This window comes from Polypterus senegalus, chromosome 10 (genome assembly GCF_016835505.1).
Source record: "Polypterus senegalus isolate Bchr_013 chromosome 10, ASM1683550v1, whole genome shotgun sequence".
NCBI classification, from domain to species: Eukaryota; Metazoa; Chordata; class Cladistia; order Polypteriformes; family Polypteridae; genus Polypterus; species Polypterus senegalus.
In genome coordinates, this window is record NC_053163.1 from 125,986,245 (window position 1) to 126,006,230 (window position 19,986).

The following is a 19,986-nucleotide window of genomic DNA, read 5'->3' on the forward strand; positions in this document are numbered from 1 at the left end:
AATTCCTGGAGGTGGTACGCCAAGGTAAAAGATTGAGGACCCCCAATCTACAGCCATCACATGATCTCTGATCACATAAGTGTCAATAGCCTGCTGTAGTTATTAATTTGCAATGAATAATAGGTCTGCTTTTGTCCAAAATCATACTGTTGGACTGCTATCAGGAGAAACCAAAATCCAGGTCCAGCTTTGCAGCATTGGGCTTTATTTTTGGGGGTCCTTGTCCAGATTGTGCCATGTTTTGGAGGGCCTTGTATAAAGTTTGGGAACCACTAACCCAGGGGCATCTTTAGGATTTGCAGATATCAGGATCGTGGCATCCTCTGTTGTTTTTGAGGGTTTCATCCGAGTCAGAGATGTACAGTATGTTGGGTGAAAGAGCTGCAGGAAATATGGACTTGCCGATTGTCTATCCTTTTATAAAAGCTGAGAACTTGGGTCCTCCTTGAGGTAGTACATGTATGACAGATCGAAAAACAGAGGGGAGTGGAATCAGAAAAATCGGGACCTGGGCACCAGAGGTGCCTGAAGCCCCCAGAAAGAAAAAAAAAAAGTCGGTCTGTTTTGTTGAATTCTGTTCATAAGTTCAATAGCACTTCAAAATCTTGCTTTACAAAGACTGTACATTTTTCCTCCATCTGCTGAGCCTTGTTTTATCTTTCATGATAGGAGGAGGTCCGCGTGGCAGCTGTTAGCACACAGAATAAGTTCAGCGAGGCCAAATGTTTACAAACACAGCACTTTTTTTTTTTTTTTTAACGGCAAGGGAGGGATGATTGCAGGGAGAGCACAAAGTTCAAAACAAGTGGATCACAAAGTACACTTTTATAAAAACGGGTTTGCTAATGGCACTGTACTGGGTTATGGGGCTCCTCTTAGTCATTGCTTGACAAAGAACCTTTCAATTCTGGGAAGGGTTCTTTGCAAATGAGTTTGGTGCCTTGTGCTTCAAGCAAATATGGGGAGAAAACCAAAATCTGTAATGTATGGCAACCTACCGAGACGCAACAGGTCAAGAAAACCTGAGCTCAACTGGCATTATTGTATGCAGCAAACTCCCTGTTAAAATCAAGAACCATTGCAATTGCACAAATCTCTTTTCTGTTTATGCCAATTTAAGAAACCTGATGTGAATCTAAATAAAAGGGACTTTCTAGAAATGCATGTGGATGGTTCTCTTGAGAACCAATAGTGGTTCCCCTAATGCATTGCTCTGAAGAATCACTTTGGCAACCTTTTATTTTCAAGAGTGTAAAAACGTCATCAATTTGCAGGTCTGACTACTTAGGCCATGTGTCCTTATCTACTGACAGGGTGGCACATCCATTTATGCAGCCCATAATTACTATTCGGTACACTGCACAAACCCTCCGGCCCCTGTCTTCTTCTGCCTTCCAGCTCATGCTTTCTTCAAGCTTCTTCTCAAAACTTACAGTACTGTGCAACCATCTAACCAATGAAAGAAATACTTCAGGTCCAGGGGCACTAAGCTCCAGCTCAGTCTGTCCTCTTCACTGTCCCTAAACCCCACAACTTTCACTTCACCTTAACTAGCTAGACCTCTGAGGTAGCCTTAATGCTGGCTGCCATAAAGAGGCAACAAAGTGTGAATCCTTGTTGCCTGGAACAGTCTGCTGCTATCTAACAGGCTGAACATTTACCTTCGGCCAGTGCTTACCTTTGAAAGGACACTTTGGGACCACGTGCTGTCTCCTGCTGAATTGCCTGTCCCCTAGTTAGCTCACAGCATGGGGGCTTGATGGACATCTGCCAATCTTTGTCAATATAGTGGGTAGTTGGACCTCTTCCCCTTTTAATAGAACAAGCTCCAACTTTTTGTGCATCTACCATGGACTTTAAGTAGTGCACACCCCTTGGTGTATGCAGCGTGCACACTTTGCCATTTCTTAATGGCACCCACTCGGTATCATCTGAGTCGGGAGATCAATGGGATTTCTTCGGTGAGTTTACTTTCATTAATGGTGCCCACTCATTATCGGCAGACTTTGACAACCCTTTCTCCCTCAGTGTTCCTTTGTGTATATACCATGGGCATTATAATCATACTTCTATGACCTGGGGCTTTACCTTTGTGTCCGAAGCGCACCCCCCTTAAGTTTTATAACTGTCCCTCTTTAGATTATGTGTTATGGGGGGAACATTGTATGATTCCATTTGAAATACTACATACTGGATTTTCAGGCTGGGGCACCTAGCGGTTTTTGTGTTCTTGCACTGGCATATGCAGGACGCCTGCTGCTGTGGTGTTTGGACTCCTTAGGTGGTAGTTGCCCTTCTATGTGCCCGTTTGCTAGGCTCCCTCCACATGTACCAGTTTTAAGACTTTCTGTAACCTAACCTATTTATCTTTTGGATATACCAGAGAAACACGTAAACTACAGACAGACAGAGGAATTGAAACCAGGTCACTGGAGCTGAAAGGCATTGGCAATAACTACTGGGTCACTTTGCTGACCTCTTTTAGTGGTAATTAATAGAACACAGGTTGACAAACACTTTTCCCTTTGGCTGGTACATGATTAAACAGCCCTTTGACCTTTAGGCCAGCTCTAGGTGGCATATCTTTACTTTTTCGACAGCAGCAGCACGGCTCTGATTTCAACATGCTGCTGGCAATATGCCAAAGAAAGGTCAATATAAAATTGCTGCAACTTCATTCAAAATAAAGTAATAGTGTTACCTAAAACGTCAACTGCAGATTATGCTATCTGACATTTGTCTCGGCTAGCAGTGGAAGCTTATATGATGCGACTTGACATTTCAAAGTAGGTTAAGGTGGTGTTAGCTGTCAATTGTTTAGTTTTTTAAAAATAAGTTAAACGTTTATATGGGGGTGGTTTTTTAAAAAAAAAAAAAATTGCAAGCCTTTAAATTCCTGAAGACCTTCACCCCCAGCCATATGCGGACCCTGAGCAGCTACAAGATTTCCAAGTACCTTGAGAAGAATAGCTGTGGCATTGGCACACTTGGTGGGTCAAGTGGTTGGTCATTTCAGGCATCCTCTTTTGTGCCCTAATGTTTATCGTGGCACAGTCCATGTTTGGTCCAGTGCTGCAGTGAAACACCATCTCACTGATGTGCAATGGAAATCATCCTGAACTACAAATTTGGCAACATTCTTCCATTCCTGATATAATAAGAACACTGAATGAACAGCAAATTTTATCACATATAACAGTAAAACATTTATTTGCCTAAGAAATTTGTGGACCTCTGGTCTTTGTAGAAAAGTGGTTCATGTGCTTAGATTTCCTGCTTGGCATCACAGAGCTCTTCTGAAAGCACTCTAACTTCATGCCATGCAATTTGTGTCAATCCAATGGAGGCTGCTTGGTAACACAATGAGCCACACGGTTAGCGAGCTGCTAAATGACTCGATATGTGGGCCATACGTATGCGTCCGCATCCTGCCATCTCATTGTTCGTCATTAATCCTCAGGGAAGCGGTTCCGTGTTTTGGGTTAACACTGAGGTGAGCTTGCACATCTTGTTCTTTTTCATGGCATAACTGTGTGGGTAAATTTGTTTTGCGATTCGAGTACATGACTCTCAGTTACAATTAAAACCAGTGTGGTGTGCTTCACTCTCGGCAAATGTCACTGTTGTTCTTCTCCTGTCAGCCATGGTGTGTGCCTGTACTGCCATTTGCTGTGAAAAGGAATTGAGGCCTGATTTTGTTGATGTGGTAGCCTGCACCTCAAATTCATAAGCTCTCGATTAAAACCAAGAACAAGATTCCAGGCCCAGTGGAACACAAGCTTTTATGTGAGACGGACAACTCTGAGCAATCCCACAATGTAGCATCCATGCTCATTTAACTTTGGCTTTAACTAAACTAATGGCAGAGTGCTACCCATAGGCCACTGCGAACGTGTTGTATTGCACGTTCAGCTTCAGTCCATTTCAGTTAGTGTAATTTTCAAATTGCCTTTACTTTTGATTTACCTTCATAAATACTTTTAAAAATAAGCACATTCTTTGGGGCTCTAACCTTTTTGTTGAATATATTATCTATTGAAAACATTCAATCGAAATGAAGCTCTTCAAAAAAGGAAAGTAAATATAGAAGCAGAAGAGGAAAAAGTAATTTACTCATGCATAGGTGGTCAAAATTGTTTTGTTGACTTTAAAGATCAAGAGTAGTCAATGATTAGTTAAGTGTCAGTTGAGCAATATCAAATACAATACAATTTATTTTTGTATAGCCCAAAATCACACAAGAAGTGCCTCAATGGGCTTTAACAGGCCCTGCCTCTTGACAGCCCCCCAGCCTTGACTCTAAGAAGACAAAGAAAACACTCCCAAAAAAACTCTTGTAGCTCAAAGAGAGACCCCTTTGCAGGTAGGTTGGGTGTGCAGTGAGTATCAAAAAGGGGGTCAATACAATACAATACACAGAACAGAACAAATCCTCAATACAGTATAAAAATAAAAATCTTAGAAGTACGGAGTAGGATTTAACAGTAGATGATCTCACATATGATTTGGATATTTTTAGAGTCCTGGAGACCTCATCCATCAAGCTGCCTCCCCCATTTGGCCATTCCACAGCTGAAATAGCACTAATCCGATGAAAGGACCCCTCTAACCAACAATACCCGAGATCCTCGATCAGGGATGACTTTACCTTAGGCAGGCACAACAACTTGGCAGGTGGGCCATGGCACCAAGAGCCATATTTTAATACCGAGAAGAGAAACCAAATAGGTGAGGGTTAGTGTCCAATTCTAACTATCATGTTACTTATGTTTTAGTGCTAATGACTAACAACAGAGATGCAGTCTGTACAGTTAATCAGCAGCTCTAGTCAGGGTGTGCTAAACTGAAGTAGTGAGTCTTCAGCCAGGATTTAAAAGCTGAGACCGAAGGGGCATCTCTTATAGAAGCAGGAAGACCATTCCACAGTTTAGGGGCCCTGTAACTAAAAGCTCGACCTCCCACTGTTATTTTATTAATCCTCGGAATCCTAAGCAGACCGGCATCTTGAGATCTTAATGTGTGCTCAGGTTTGTAAGTCATGATAAGTTCAGACAAGTAAGCTGGACCTTGGCCATTTAATGCTTTATATGTTAAAATGAGGATTTTAAAATCTGCCCTAAACTTAACCGGGAGCCAGTGTAATGATTTAAGAACTGGAGTTGTGTTCGTATTTTCTTCTTCTTGTAATAATTCATGCAGCAGCATTTTGGATTAACTGGAGGCTGTATAAAGAACAGCCAGTGAACACCTCATTGCAGTAGTCAATCCTACTAGAGATAAATGCATGAATTAATTTCTCACAATCCTGTTTATTTAGACAGCGCCTTAATTTCACAACATTTTTAAGATGGAAGAAACAAGGCCTGTAATTAGTATGTGTGGGTCTAGGTCTGTTTAACTAATGGTTTAATGACTGACACTTTTAGGGCTATGAATGACTTTTTATAATTGCAAATAGTCCAACACATTTTGAATTTTAGCATAGTTGGCAAGATGGGATTCCCTGATGATAGAATAGTTTAGTGACATTTTTCACTTGGGCCACTGCTTTTTGAGCATTCCAATCTTCTGTTATTACGCTGAAATGTACTTGCCACTAACTCCACGTAACTGGCAAGTCTGTGGCTGCAAGTCATTCAGATTTGTTTAAACCGAAGAATTTCAAACAGGTTGCCAAGTCAGAAAAGTGAGATTGTGACTATCTCAACAGACTGTGGAGCATATGTTTTTTTAAAAATTTTTATATGATTAATTTTTTTCTTTTGGCAAATCCCACTGAATACTGGGATGTTCAAGAAATTATGGTGAATTAAAGGTATTAGTTTGCAAGTTTTACTTTGCAATTTTTTTTGTCACAAGTTGCTTATTTCTTTCTTATCAACTGCTTACTGTAGTAAAGAAATACCATTGAATAAATACTGCTGGCATTCAGGGAAGAAAAATTGCATATGAATAAATGAGACCATGTTCAGATGAGTTTCTTTTTTAGTCAGAGAGGTGAGATTGCGTTGGTTTGGACTTGTGCAGAGGAGAGATGTGGAGTATATTGGGAAAAGGATGTTAAAGGCCGAGCTGCCAGGCAAGATGAAAAGAGGAAGGCCTAAGAGAAAGTTTATGGATGTGGTGAGTGAAGACTTGCAGGTGATGGGTGTGACAGAACAAGATGCAGAGGACAGGAAGATATGGAAAAGGATGATCCACAGCCACGACCCCAGCAGCCAAAAGACGACGAATCCTCACACTTGTACAGGGACATTCTAATGGGCAGGGCCTCCAGTTATGATGTGTTACTCACGGGATAATGAAGTGATAGAAATAAAAATACAGTGCATACCTTAATAGATGTGTAAACGATCCAATCCCATTCAGTGTTGTTCTTGCAAATACAGATCGACACGGCGCTCTATATTGGCAAAGGTATCTGCAAGCAATGTATGGGTGATGGCAGCAACTTCCTGTTCAATGTTTCGCTGTAATTGTTCCAGTGTGCAAGGCTTGTTCTTGTACACTTTTGCTTTCACTGCTCCCCAAAGGAAGAAATCTGGAGGTGACAGGTCCAGGGAACAAGGTGGCCATAGTCCCTTTTGAAATGATCCAATTGCCAAAAAACAATTACATTTTGTTCCATGCTGTGAGCTGATGTGTGACAGGTTACCCCGTCTTGCTAGAAATAACCTTCACTTAATGTATTTCACGGTCATCCAGTTCATTCACAACTAAGACAAAAAGAGTGCCATGCCTTACTTGTTCGTACATTTATCCAGGAATACTGTGATCTTTATTTTGTTTGTATTGCCTTATTATTAAGACAGTAATGCATCATAACTCGTGACCCAGCCCATTAGAATTGCTCTGCATTTATTCCTAGTAATGTGCCCATTTCAGCTAAGTTTGCTGTCAATATCTTCTATTGAAGCTGAGCTCTTTCTCATTTTCCAGAATGGCAGTTCAAAACACTTAACTAAATGTTATTGGTAGCCCAAATATCCATTTATATTATTTACTAACTTACCAACATTTTAATATGTTTGTTAGACTAAAATGCTTCTATTAAAGGGAAAAAGCACCTCTGTAGAGGATAGGAAGGATCTGAGCCTCACTTCAGTGAGACATTGCAGAACTTAACTTAAAGTCCAAAGTATAACATTAAATGGTACTCATTTAAATTTTTCTTTTTCAAATCCATGTTGTTTTCTGTTTGTTGCTGGAGCAGTAGGTGTTTTATAACGGCAATCTTCTCTCCACCGTTGCTTACTAGGATTCCTTGCATCCCTTTTCTACAAACTACACGCATTGTGTTTGACTGCTGTGCCAAATCTGCAGCTGGCTTGCCAATTCATTTAACGTACCAAAAAAAAAAAAAACTCTTGGATTTTCTGCACAGCATTGCATGAATAACATTAACAACTGAACTGCTGTCCAAGTACAAGAAATGAGCTTAAAGAACTACAAATGGTGAAATATAAAACTAAGTGAATATATTACAGACACCAAAAAATGTACCACTAATCATTTTAAATGGTTTATAAAATAAAAATGAATTTTTTTTTTAAATGTGTTACGATAATGAATAATTCCAAAACATAAAAATACAAAAATAAATGAATTCAGCAAAAGGGTTCACACACAGACCAATAGACTCTGTTCATCTTTGATTAAAAATTATCCAGTTGCTTCTGTTAGGAAACAATGGTGGGTATAACTGAAGAAGGGACTGGTTTGTTAATTTGAGTTGTGCTGCTTTCACAGTCTTCCTTGAATTGAAATATGAAGAAAATAAGAGGATAAAATAAGAAAAAGAATGTGTAGGGCCACTGAAAAGCAAAGTCATTCGTAATTAGTCCTATTGAAAAGCCCAAATTTTTGAAATTATCTTCCAATATGGAATCTTAATTATGGGGATTTTGCCACCAGTCTGGTCCAAATGAAATTTTCATCCTATTCTTTTGGTAACACTTTCTCTCTAGACATCTTTGTTCCATAAATCAGGTCCTTGATTTCCCAGATTCTGTGGAATAGTAAGAAGTATCATCTTAAGAACTCAATACCCTCTGTAGTATTTAGTCATGGTTACGTCCTCCTTCCAATCCACCTCCATAGCTCCTTATACAATCCTCTTTCTTCTCTATATCCTTTTCTGGGTGTTCTGTTTGTCTCCCTAAAATCTCAAGGCCCTTCTTATAATCTGTTTTCTCATATGCAATTATTGTCTAGCTTCACATGGAAAAAGCCTTCTTGATCTGCTGGAAGATGTCATACACACAATCATTCATCTTCCAAAAACCCAACTCTTTCTTTGAGCAGTTGGTCCTGTGTAGATGCCTATTTGTGGCACACACAGATTAGTGTGGATGTTGATCTTTCCGTATAGCCTTGAGCTCATGATGTCCCAAATTTACACTCCTTCATTTTTCACTGTTTCTCTGAAGCAACAGCCTTAGCAATGAGGCCTAAATGTCCTTTTCCTCAGCCACACTTGCCAACTCATACTGTGGAATCTGAAGGCATTTCCTTGCCATCTGGAGATATAATCCACCCAGATGAGCCCTTGGGTCTTACACGGGGTCTCATCCCAACTGGTAATACCTGTTAAACCTCCACAGGGGGGCATCCATATCAGATGCCCAAACCACCTCAATTGGCTCCAGTTGATACAGAGGGTCAGTAACTCTACTCCGAGCCTCTACCAGATGTCTATGCTTCTCACCCTGCCTCTAAGGGAGAGCCCAGCCACTCTGCGGAGTAGGTTCATTGTACCTGCAATCTCATTCTTTCCATCATTCCCCAAAGGTCATGACCATAGGTGAGGGTAGATGCATAGATTGACTGGTAAGTCAAGAACTTCACCTTCTGACTCCACTCCTTCACCACTACAGATTGGTATGGCGACCACATGACTGAATTAACCACCCTTGTCTGTCGATCTCACCACCCCTTTTCCCCTCACTTTTCAACAAGAACCTGAGGTATTTAAACTCCTTCACTTGAGACAATAACTCACCTCCCACTTGGATAGGACAGTCCATTTATTTCCTACTGAGGACCATGATCTCAGATTTGGAGGTGCTGAAGTTGACAGCCCAGTGAAGCCAACAGGACCACTTCATCTTTGTGAGATTCTAAGGTCACTAATCTGGGCTCCTCTCTGCTCCCCGACTGAGCCTTGAGATCCTGTCCATGAAAACCAAAAACGGGATAAGAGACAAAACATAGCCCTGTCAGAGTCACACACCCACTTTAAATGGTGCTGAGATTTCTCTAAGTCGACACAACTCCCACTGTGACTATACAAGACTTGAATAGCCCTTATTGGGGGCCGTGGAACCCCATATTCTCCTAGCACCCCCATAGTATCCCTCAATGAGCATGGTCATATGCCTTCCATAAGTTCACAAAAGACATGAAGACCGATTGAGCCTACTCCCATAACCCTCAAGAATCCTTATGAGCGTAAAGAGCTGGTCCACCGTTCTATGGACTGGACAAAATCCTCATTGCTACTCCTGGATCTGAGATTCCACAAACGTGAAGAGTCTCCTTTCTTGTACCCTGGCATAAGCCTTCCCAGGGAAGCTGAGGAGAGTGATGGAGCACACTCTCCTGTCCCCATCTTTTAAAAATGGGGACCACAGCCCCAGTCTGCTACTCCAGAGGCACAGCTTCCGATGACCACGCAACATTGTTCAGGTGTGTCACCTTTGACTGTCCAACAATATTCAAAGCCTTCCTGGGGACTTGCCTCTGTGGAGTTACTTAACTACCTCAGTGACCTCCATCAGGGAAATGGTCATTGATTTCCCCCCGTTAGCTTCTGACTCTGCCTCCTCCACAGAGGACATGTCCATTGGGTTCAGGAGCTCCTCAGTGTTCCTTACACTGCCAGACAACCTCCTCAGTCCAGTCAGCATTTCTCCAACCTTGCTCCGAACAGCCCGGTTGACTCCCTGCCTTCCCTATCTGTGTTACCTGATAGTTTGCCTGAATCTCTTTGAACCCGATTGATAGTCACTTCCCATGGTCTCTCTGAACTCTTCACACACCCAGGTTATCACTTCCCTGACCACCAGGCCTGCAGCCCTTTTGACCTTCAGGTGGTACTTTGTTGCTCCATGAGTCTCCCATGCTACCCATGCATGAAAGGCCTCCTTTTTCAGCCTGATGGCACCCCTCACCTCTGGTTTCCACCATTGGGTCCTTGGGTTGCCACCTTGAGAAGCACCTATGGCCTTCATGCTGCAGCTCATTGCAGCTGCTTCCACAATGGAGGATTTGAACAAGGCCCATTCGGACTCTATGCCCAGCTTTATAGTTTTAAGTCTTCATAGCATGACTTTCTTCTTCTACTTCCAATTCAGATCAGTGTCAAGAACATGTGGCTCCCCTAACTGCTCCTGTACCTTCACAGCCCTAAGCATTCTCTTGCTTGTCCTTTTTCACCCAAAGTAAAACTTATTCCCTTTGGTCCGGTGACTGTTACCCTCCCTCTTCCATACGGCACAACTGGGAAGTCGGATGTCGCCTTTGCATCTTTTGCAGCCTCTGTGTGTTCTCACTACCCAAGTGGGAAAAGAAACATAGATGCCCCCAAAGAAAGCCAGTGGTGTAGCAAAAAATTCTAACTTACTTCCATAGTCCAGATCCAAGAAAAAGCTAAAGAGCAAGAAAGGCACAAAGGTATGTTGACACATCTAAAAAAATTTTACACTCCTGGCAATGATAAATAGTGCTGTTGCTGCTTGAAAGCTGCCTAATACAGATGAGCATGCAGAAGTCTAATCTTCTGGGGATCGAGGAACAAATTTGTGCCACTGTTTGTGTAGGCTGCAGGCATTAAACATCACACATGATCATTTCTTTGCAGTCCATAAAACAACTGCACAAAGCAACCATTGAGCTCAATGTACTAACAGTAGCATGTATCAAGCTACAGTGGTGTGAAAAACTATTTGCCCCCTTCCTGATTTCTTATTCTTTTGCATGTTTGTTACACAAAATGTTTCTGATCATCAAACACATTTAACCATTAGTCAAATAGAACACAAGTAAACACAAAATGCAGTTTTTAAATGATGGTTTTTATTATTTAGGGAGAAAAAATCCAAACCTACATGGCCCTGTGTGAAAAAGTAATTGCCCCCCCAACCTAATAACTGGTTGGGCCACCCTTAGCAGCAATAACTGCAATCAAGCGTTTGCGATAACTTGCAATGAGTCTTTTACAGCGCTCTGGAGGAATTTTGGCCCACTCATCTTTGCAGAATTGTTGTAATTCAGCTTTATTTGAGGGTTTTCTAGCATTAACCGCCTTTTTAAGGTCATGCCATAGAATCTCAATTGGCTTCAGGTCAGGACTTTGACTAGGCCACTCAAGTCTTCATTTTGTTTTTCTTCAGCCATTCAGAGGTGGATTTGACTTTGATTTTTTTTTCATTTTCTTATGCTTTTCTATGAAATTTGCACCCTTATTTGTTTCCAAATGCTGATGATTAACAATGAGAAGCGCAGACACAGGTGCAAACAACAGTGAAGCAGGGCAATTACTCCACTGTCATTTTCACTTATCTTCTCATTAAGAGACATTTGTTAGCAATGAACACACAAGTGAATGCGGTGCTGATGTAATTGCTCCTCTTTAGCATTCAGTCTTGTCAGCATTTGGATACAATTAAGGGAGCAAACAATATAGGAATACCAAAAAAAAAAAACACTTGGTAAAGGTAACTTAAAGCATTTAATGTTTTGGCAAAGAGAAGTTTCAGAATTTGTTAGAATAAAATGATAGGTCACGAAAGAATGAGATCAATAAAAAAAAAAAAAAAAAAAGATGCACTCTTTATGAAACCAGACAGAATAAAAACCCACTGCCACAGGGGTCCTTCAGAACTGAACTTGAGAATCACTGCCCTCTAATGGGCCTCGCCACTGACCCCCCACTGCCATTTGTTTCCCCAGGTATACTTGACAGCTTTCTCCACACTCTGGCACTGTCTTCCCAGTTATTACTTTTATTTTGCATACTCTGTGTTGCTCTGTATCTTATTTCTTTCTTTACGTATGTCCCTGTAACCTTAACATTTCTTCTATTCGATTCCTCATCATAATTCCTCTTCACCTTCTGACTTGTAAATTATTCTGTCATGGTTCTCCAGCAGCCAAACTTCTACTTGCTTTCTGTAGGAAGCCCCCAAGCTCATTACTATTGGCAAATAGTTAAACACAGAGATAACGAAAAAGGTTTGGGGATCCACTCCATATACTGAAGAAAATGCAACTGAATGTCTTTACAGATATGAGCTCTAGACAGAAATGACTAAGGTTACATCATGGTTGATATATGTATAACAGACAGGAAGTGATGTAGACTGCAAGGTGGAATCTTGGGAACCGGAAAAAGAAAGGACGTCAGGGTATGGTGGGATCTTGAGGTGTGGAAGAGAGAGTGACAATATTGGAAGGTGACTTCTGAAGACTGAAAGAGTGATTAGGCTGAGATATCATCTGTTGTTCTGGAGGAGAAAAGGTAAGAGGACAGCACCAACCCCTGGTCCGGCAGGAAAATATAAGTATTTGTGCCCATAAATTGTCTCCCATGCACACGTATTTGACAATAAATAGAAATGTATTTGTCCCCAGGGGGATTCTGGCTTTTTACAGAAGCTCATATTCAGATTTATAGATACATAGAGAGAGATAGATGTCTGTCTGTCGATCGTCTGAAAGTACACCAGAGTGACTAAAAAGACAAATTTTAAAAAAGAGAAACTAGGCAGCCCCAGTACCAGTGAGGCATTATGCAGGTACAGTGGGATGCAAACGTTTGGGCAACCTTGTTAATAATCATTATTTTCCTGTATAAATTGTTGGTTGTTACAATAAAAAATGTCAGTTAAATATATCATATAGGAGACGCACACAGTGATATTTGAGAAGTGAAATGAAGTTTATTGGATTTACAGAAAGTATGCAATAATTGTTCAAACAAAATCAAGCAGGTGCATAAATTTGGGCACCGTTGTCATTTTATTGATTCCAAAACTTTTAGAACTAATTATTGGAACTCAAATTGGCTTGGTAAGCTCAGTGACCCCTGACCTGCATACACAGGTGAATCCTATAATGAGAAAGAGTATTTAAGGGGGTCAATTGTAAGTTTCCCTCCTCCTTTAATTTTCTCTGAAGAGTAGCAACATGGGGGTCACAAAACAACTCTCAAATGACCCGAAGACAAAGATTGTTCACCATCACGGTTTAGGGGAAGGATACAGAAAGCTGTCCCAGAGATTTAAGCTGCCTGTTTCCACAGTTGGGAACATATTGAGGAAATGGAAGACCACAGGCTCAGTTCAAGTTAAGGCTCGAAGTGGCAGACCAAGAAGGATTTGGATAGACAGAAGCGACGAATGGTGAGAACAGTCAGTCAACCCACAGACCAGCACCAAAGACCTACAACATCATCTTGCAGCAGATGGAGTCACTGTGCATCATTCAACCATTCGGCGCACTTTACACAAGGAGATGCTGTATGCGAGAGTGATGCAGAGGAAGCCTTTTCTCCGCCCACAGCACAAACAGAGCCGCTTGAGGTATGCTCAAGCACATTTGGACAAGCCAGCTTCATTTTGGAATAAGGTGCTGTGGACTGATGAAACTAAAATTGAGTTATTTGGGCATAACAAGGGTGTTATGCATGGAGGAAAAAGAACACAGCATTCCAAGAAAAACACCTGCTACCTACAGTAAAATATGGTGGTGGTTCCATCATGCTGTGGGGCTGTGTGGCCAGTGCAGGGACTGGGAATCTTGTCAAAGTTGAGGGACGCATGGATTCCACTCAGTATCAGCAGATTCTGGAGACCAATGTCCAGGAATCAGTGACAAAGCTGAAGCTGCGCCGGGGCTGGATCTTTCAACAAGACAACGACCCGAAACACTGCTCAAAATCCACTAAGGCATTCATGCAGAGGAACAAGTACAATGTTCTGGAATGGCCATCTCAGTCACCAGACCTGAATATAATTGAAAATCTGTGGTGTGAGTTAAAGAGAGCTGTCCATGCGAAAGCCATCAAACCTGAATGAACTAGAGATGTTTTGTAAAGAGGAATGGTCCAAAATACCTTCAACCACAATCCAGACTCTCATTGGAACCTACAGGAAGCGTTTAGAGGCTGTAATTTCTGCAAAAGGCGGATCTACTAAATATTGATTTCATTTCTTTTTTTGTGGTGCCCAAATTTATGCACCTGCCTGATTTTGTTTGAACAATTATTGCACACTTTCTGTAAATCCAATAAACTTCATTTCACTTCTCAAATATCACTGTGTGTGTCTCCTATATGATATATTTAACTGACATTTTTTATCGTAACAACCAACGATTTATACAGGAAAATAATGACTATTAACAAGGTTTCCCAAACTTTTGTATCCCACTGTATGTTGCTGTTGGTATGAAGGAGGCCCCCCGTTGTGTTTCTTGACACACCTCGTCTGAATGTCCCCAATGTGTCAAATATGTAGCATTGTTCATAATGGCACTCAGTTTTGTTAATTCTTTCCTTTTCTGTGACCTCCGGGGGTCCAGAGTGTGTCCCATAACCTGCAGAAAGCATGAATTAGTGTTGATTCAGTGGGCCTTCCTTGAAGTGATGTTCCTACACCATTGTGTGTTGGGCTGCTAACATCACCCTGGCCATCACAGAGATGTGGAGGATGTCACTTCCCACACTAAAGGAGTGCCGTCTCCTAAGGAAGAAGAACCAGCTCTGCCCTTTCTTATATAGCTCCTCTGTGTTTTGAGACACAGGGTGTTGGCAGCAGCAGTCACCACCAGTGGCTGAAATGCACACTGAAGAGACCACCTGAGGTGCATTGGCACACTTGAGTCTATGCACACTGATGAATATGGAGTTCTGGGTCACAAGCTTGCTCCGTATGTTCTGTAAATGCTATGCTGTTTGGCTTCCAGCACACTTACTAAAGAGGCTGGTAGTGTTTCAGGTGGGGACTGTCTGTCAGACTGACATCCCTAAAAATGGAGGTGGCGGATCAGTGGAGATTTCCAGCCCTGTACTTCTGATTGCAGGGGCTTGATGGGTCCCTTGTCTTTTGCTCTCCCATCTGGTTTTCTGTCACTGTTATGCGAACTGGGCTTGTGGTGGCCAGGCCTTGGTGTATTCATGCTTCCTGTTCCTGTTTGCAATGCCTTTTACTGTTTTGATATTACATTTTTTCACTGTTATGTTAGGTGTATCGGTGGGAGATAAAGCTCAGTAAATTCACGCTTCTCCCTCTTGTTGCCACTGTTTGCAAGAAATGTCACTGTTCATATATTTAATTCAGTTACTTAAATCTCAAGGAAGTACAGTGGTTAGTACTGCTGCCTCACAGCTCAGGTCACATTTATGGCCACAATGGTCTAGTGTAGATGGAGGATGCTTCCCTAACTGTTAGGGACACTTAAAAGCTCATTGCACTATTACAGTCCACTCAAAATTAATGCAGTTTTTTCTTCTCTACTGTCTTCAATGCATTTTGTCAAGTTTAGTGAAATTCCTGAACCTTTCCCAAATTTTGCCAAACTTGACATAGAACAAATTCAGCCTGGTTCCCTCATGACAGGTGTTTTCTTATTCGCCTCAAAGTTCCATATGTGAGACTATAATTGCAACAATTTGGCCTTTATGTTAAGCAACATTCATATCTCGCATAAATCCTTCTTCCTTCTAGGACCAGGATCAGTTATGTGAAAGACAGAGAGTACTTTATTTGTCCGAAGGGGACAGAAGCTCAAAAAATATTGTAACAAACAGCAGCTACAACCCAGTCAAACGCATGAAGAATTGTGAAAAGAGATGAGAATGTCAGGCTTGGATAATAAGAGAGCTGTTAAAATGAGGCGCTATGCAGGCATATTGCTGTTGGTATAAAGGAGCCCCCATAGTGTTTCTTCACACACGTCAGCTGAATAATTCATTGGTTGAACGTCCTCCGTGTTAGTGTGGCAGATAGAGGATGTGACACATAACTGAGCCTGCTGCCTTAATCAGTTTGGCAATTTGGTGGGTCTCTCCCGAACTGGAAATCACACTGGCTATCACATAGTTGTAGAAAAATTATTAAAGGAACACGGTCTGCTGAGGAGCGAGTCCGTTCTATACTTTCTGCCTATGGTGTTATTTTTGTATATCCTGCTATGAAGATGCTCCTCGGTGTCTGGGCCCAAAGGTTATCTTTAGACAGAAGTGAAATAAATGCAGCAAAGTCCCAAGAAAGCCCACGGCTTTTAACAAAGGGGTCTGCCATTCGGGCATTGGTTCACATTAAAGAACAACCACAGGTGAAATAATCATGGGTGTAGCCCAAGTCAAATTCACACTTGAGTGCAGAAAGAAGGTGATAGCAGTTGAAAGTTGCTCTTTACCAATGGCCGTCACCCAGTTTGATTATTTGAGGAGCAAACGCTGGCCTGTTGGGAAATGCAAAGCTGGTATTGAAGGAGACTTCTGGCTAGAATTAACCAGAGAGATTGAATTCTTATTGTAGTAATCTTTATTCAGTTTTCTGTACAGTTAATTTTCACTTGTAACTTATTCTGTTAGCAATTTAGTGGCAAACCAATTATATCATTAAATACAAGAGTACATAGTGGATGAGAAGTAGCATTGGACTACTGAAGTCTCGCCTGATACATGTGGGTATGGACTCATTGATTCTTCTGCATGCAAGCATTGTGTATTTGTAGTTTTCATGAGCCACTCCAGGGAGCCAATGTAGTGATCTGATAAGGTTGATTTGTGTCTGCTTGTGTTGGTCGAATACGAGACATGCTGCTGCATTTTGAATCCTCTACAGTGACTTGGTGACACATGTCGGTACTCATGCCAGCAGAGAGTTAGTTTTCCTGACATGACCAAACCAAAGCCTAGACCAGGAGTTGTGCTGCACACTCTGCCAGATTTGGTCTGATCTTGCAGATGATCAGATGATGTATAGAGTGAATCTACAAGACTGAGAGACTGTTGCAACATGGGTAGTGAAGGACATCTGTTCATCGCTCACCTGCCCAAGGCTGCATACAGACTTATCCAGGTTGCAATAACAGTGAGACATGCAGAGATTCTAACTGAGAGATTGTGGTCATCTGGAGGGGATCACAGGTACTGCAGAGTATCATTGGTATAGCACTGATATGAGAAACCATGTAACAAGGGGGCCAAGTGAAGAGGTGTATGGAGAGAAGAGGAGAGGGTCCGGCACCAATCCATCTTTAGGGCACCCCTGTGCTTGCCTGGTGCCCCCTTGACATCTGCCATCACAAGGACACATTGTAAGTTGTGCACAAAACTGTAGGACTCAAACCATCTGAGGGCAGTCCCAGTGATGTAAGGGCCAGAGACGGTAGCAAGGAGGGTCTTTACATGTAAAGCTGGGTGGAATGGGGGAAAACTGCCATCAAATGTGCAGGGAGTAGGCCTGGCAGTGTGCCCTACACATTGGAGTGTGGATCAATCATTCAGCGTTTTTTTTTTTTTTCCTCCATAATTAACATTAGGAGCTTACACTATCAGAAGGTGTTTTACACATTAAGCACAACTGTGATATAAAGGGAACTCGGGGGAGTCCAATTTAAAGAATGCACAGAAAAGACAAAGAGCTTGAAAATATACCTGTCCTGTGCAATTCAAATCGAAGACCACTGCAAAGAAGGGTATATTGCAACGCCATGATGCACAGCAGTGACCCAAGAAAAATCAATTGGCTAAGGGTAGTAATCAAGACTGGCACACTGAGATTGCTTCAAACAGTTGAGCCTGGCAACATCCTTCAAATTTAAGGGACAGCAGTTAAAAAGTCATAAACTGTCATTTAAGCTGCAGTTGAGTCAGAATTTGGGGATTTAGGTAGAGAATTACAGATTGATCTAGGAGGGAGTTCTACAGAGTAGGTGGCATTAAACTGGATAAACGATGGTTGTGTTTCTGAATTGTGTACTAGGAATGTACTGCTATGCAGCATGGTTTGGTATTCCAGAGAAAATGCAGCAGATGTGCTCTAGAGGCAGGTCATTTAACTGTACAAAAGTTATTTCTAAATGTTTTTGGGTTGGGTTCTGTGCTCTCTGTGCTTTTCCAGGTACCTCTTGATTCATTTCACGGTCACAGGGAGTCGTTTTTGCTTTAGGAATTTTTTTCCAGTCTTGTTCCCTAAAGGCTTGTATTAGTGCGCCACCCTGTGGACAGTAACCCTCATGTTGTCCCCAAATCTGTGAATCTTAAAGTACACAAATTTGTTAAACCAGAACATTGCCATAAATGCAAAAAACTACAATTCTCCGTCAGTAGTATCTTTACAATGATTTGTATTTATTTTTCGCTCCCTCTGTAGGTGGTGTTGCTTGTGTTGTAAGTGGACAGCCATTTGATACAGTGAAGGTGAAAATGCAGACCTTTCCCACTATGTATAGAGGCTTTCTGGATTGTTCCGTGAAGACCTACAGACATGATGGACTGAATGGGCTGTTTAAAGGAACAATGCCCGCCCTTTTAGCTAATGTTGCTGAGAATGCCATTCTCTTTGCTTGCTATGGCTTTTGTCAACAGTTCACTCGGCGCCTCTTCGGTTTGGAGAGCACATCGGAACTCAGGTAAGGAGGATGATGGAGCTCGTTTTGAGAAGACCCTTTAAAAAGAGGTTATCACGAAAAGGAAAAGTAAATGAGTGTAACATACTGTACAAGAATGTAAAGAGGTGTATAAAGGTCAATCAGGACTTCTTGGTGTGCTTGTGCCTCTATATGTGAGATTTATTTTTGTCGCTTCATGTAATTTAAAGCTAAACTGGGGTGCTTCCTGTGTTTTGAGGTTACAAATGGGTTCCTCAGGGGGACTTCAGTGCCCTGTCAAGTGCTGTGATGTGGGTATGATCTATAATGGACTGCCATCCAACCCAAATTATTGTTGTAGAGGAAAATGCAGGTTTGCAAAATGGACATTGAGTTTCAAATCTCTGTAGAAGATTCTTCCACACCCAAAAAAAGTATGCATGTTAGTTTGACTGGCTGTAAATAGACCTAGCTTACAGTATATTTCAAGTCCGGTTGATCCCTGCCCTTGCATTCAACTTACAGAAATCGGCTTCAGCTTCCTGAGATGATGTAGATATATCAATCTACAGTACAACGGACATTCATGCATTCATTTATCCAGGCCTGCTTAGTGCAATGCACATTGAGTTCATATTGAGTAGGAATGTAATAGAGATAGATGGGACACCAGCCTGTTACACGGACACTTTAGGGTTACTGATTAAGCCATCATGCAGGTCTTTGGGATGAGGGTGTGTGTTCTGTCCAGAGGGTGACATCCACCCAGATCTTACAACTCTTAATTTCAGTTAAGCCCATAATGGCGCACACCTAACGCCAAATACTTCAGAATATGTACAGTGCATCCGGAAAGTATTCACAGCACATCACTTTTTCCACATTTTGTTATGTTACAGCCTTATTCCAAAATGGATTAAATTCATTTTTTTCATCAGAATTCTACACACAACACCTCATAATGACAAAGGGAAAAAAGTTTACTTGAGGTTTTTTACAAATTTATTATAAATAAAAAAACTGAGAAATCACATGTACATAAGTATTCACAGCCTTTGCTCAATACTTTGTTGATGCACCGTTGGCAGCAATTACAGCCTCAAGTCTTTTTGAATATGATGCCACAAGCTTGGCACACCTATCCTTGGCCAGTTTCGCCCGTTCCTCTTTGCATCACCTCTCAAGCTCCATCAGGATGGATGGGAAGCGTCGGTGCACAGCCATTTTAAGATCTCTCCAGAGATGTTCAATCGGATTCAAGTCTGGGCTCTGGCTGGGCCACTCAAGGACATTCACAGAGTTGTCCTGAAGCCACTCCTCTGATATCTTGGCTGTGTGCTTAGGGTCGTTGTCCTGCTGAAAAATTAACCGTCGCCCCAGTCT

At 41.7% G+C, this 19,986-nt stretch overlaps 1 protein-coding gene across 3 annotated transcripts in view; it reads left to right on the forward strand.

Annotated features, from left to right (window-relative positions):
* The window catches only part of LOC120537532 (mitochondrial ornithine transporter 1-like), a 60,308-nt gene that overhangs the window by 23,952 nt on the left and 16,370 nt on the right, over positions 1-19,986 (forward strand). For all 3 annotated transcript variants that reach the window (XM_039766543.1, XM_039766544.1, XM_039766542.1), the window contains exon 3: positions 18,387-18,645. In XM_039766543.1, coding sequence (XP_039622477.1) covers positions 18,387-18,645 — 259 coding nt within the window. The remainder of the gene's footprint in view (positions 1-18,386; positions 18,646-19,986) is intronic.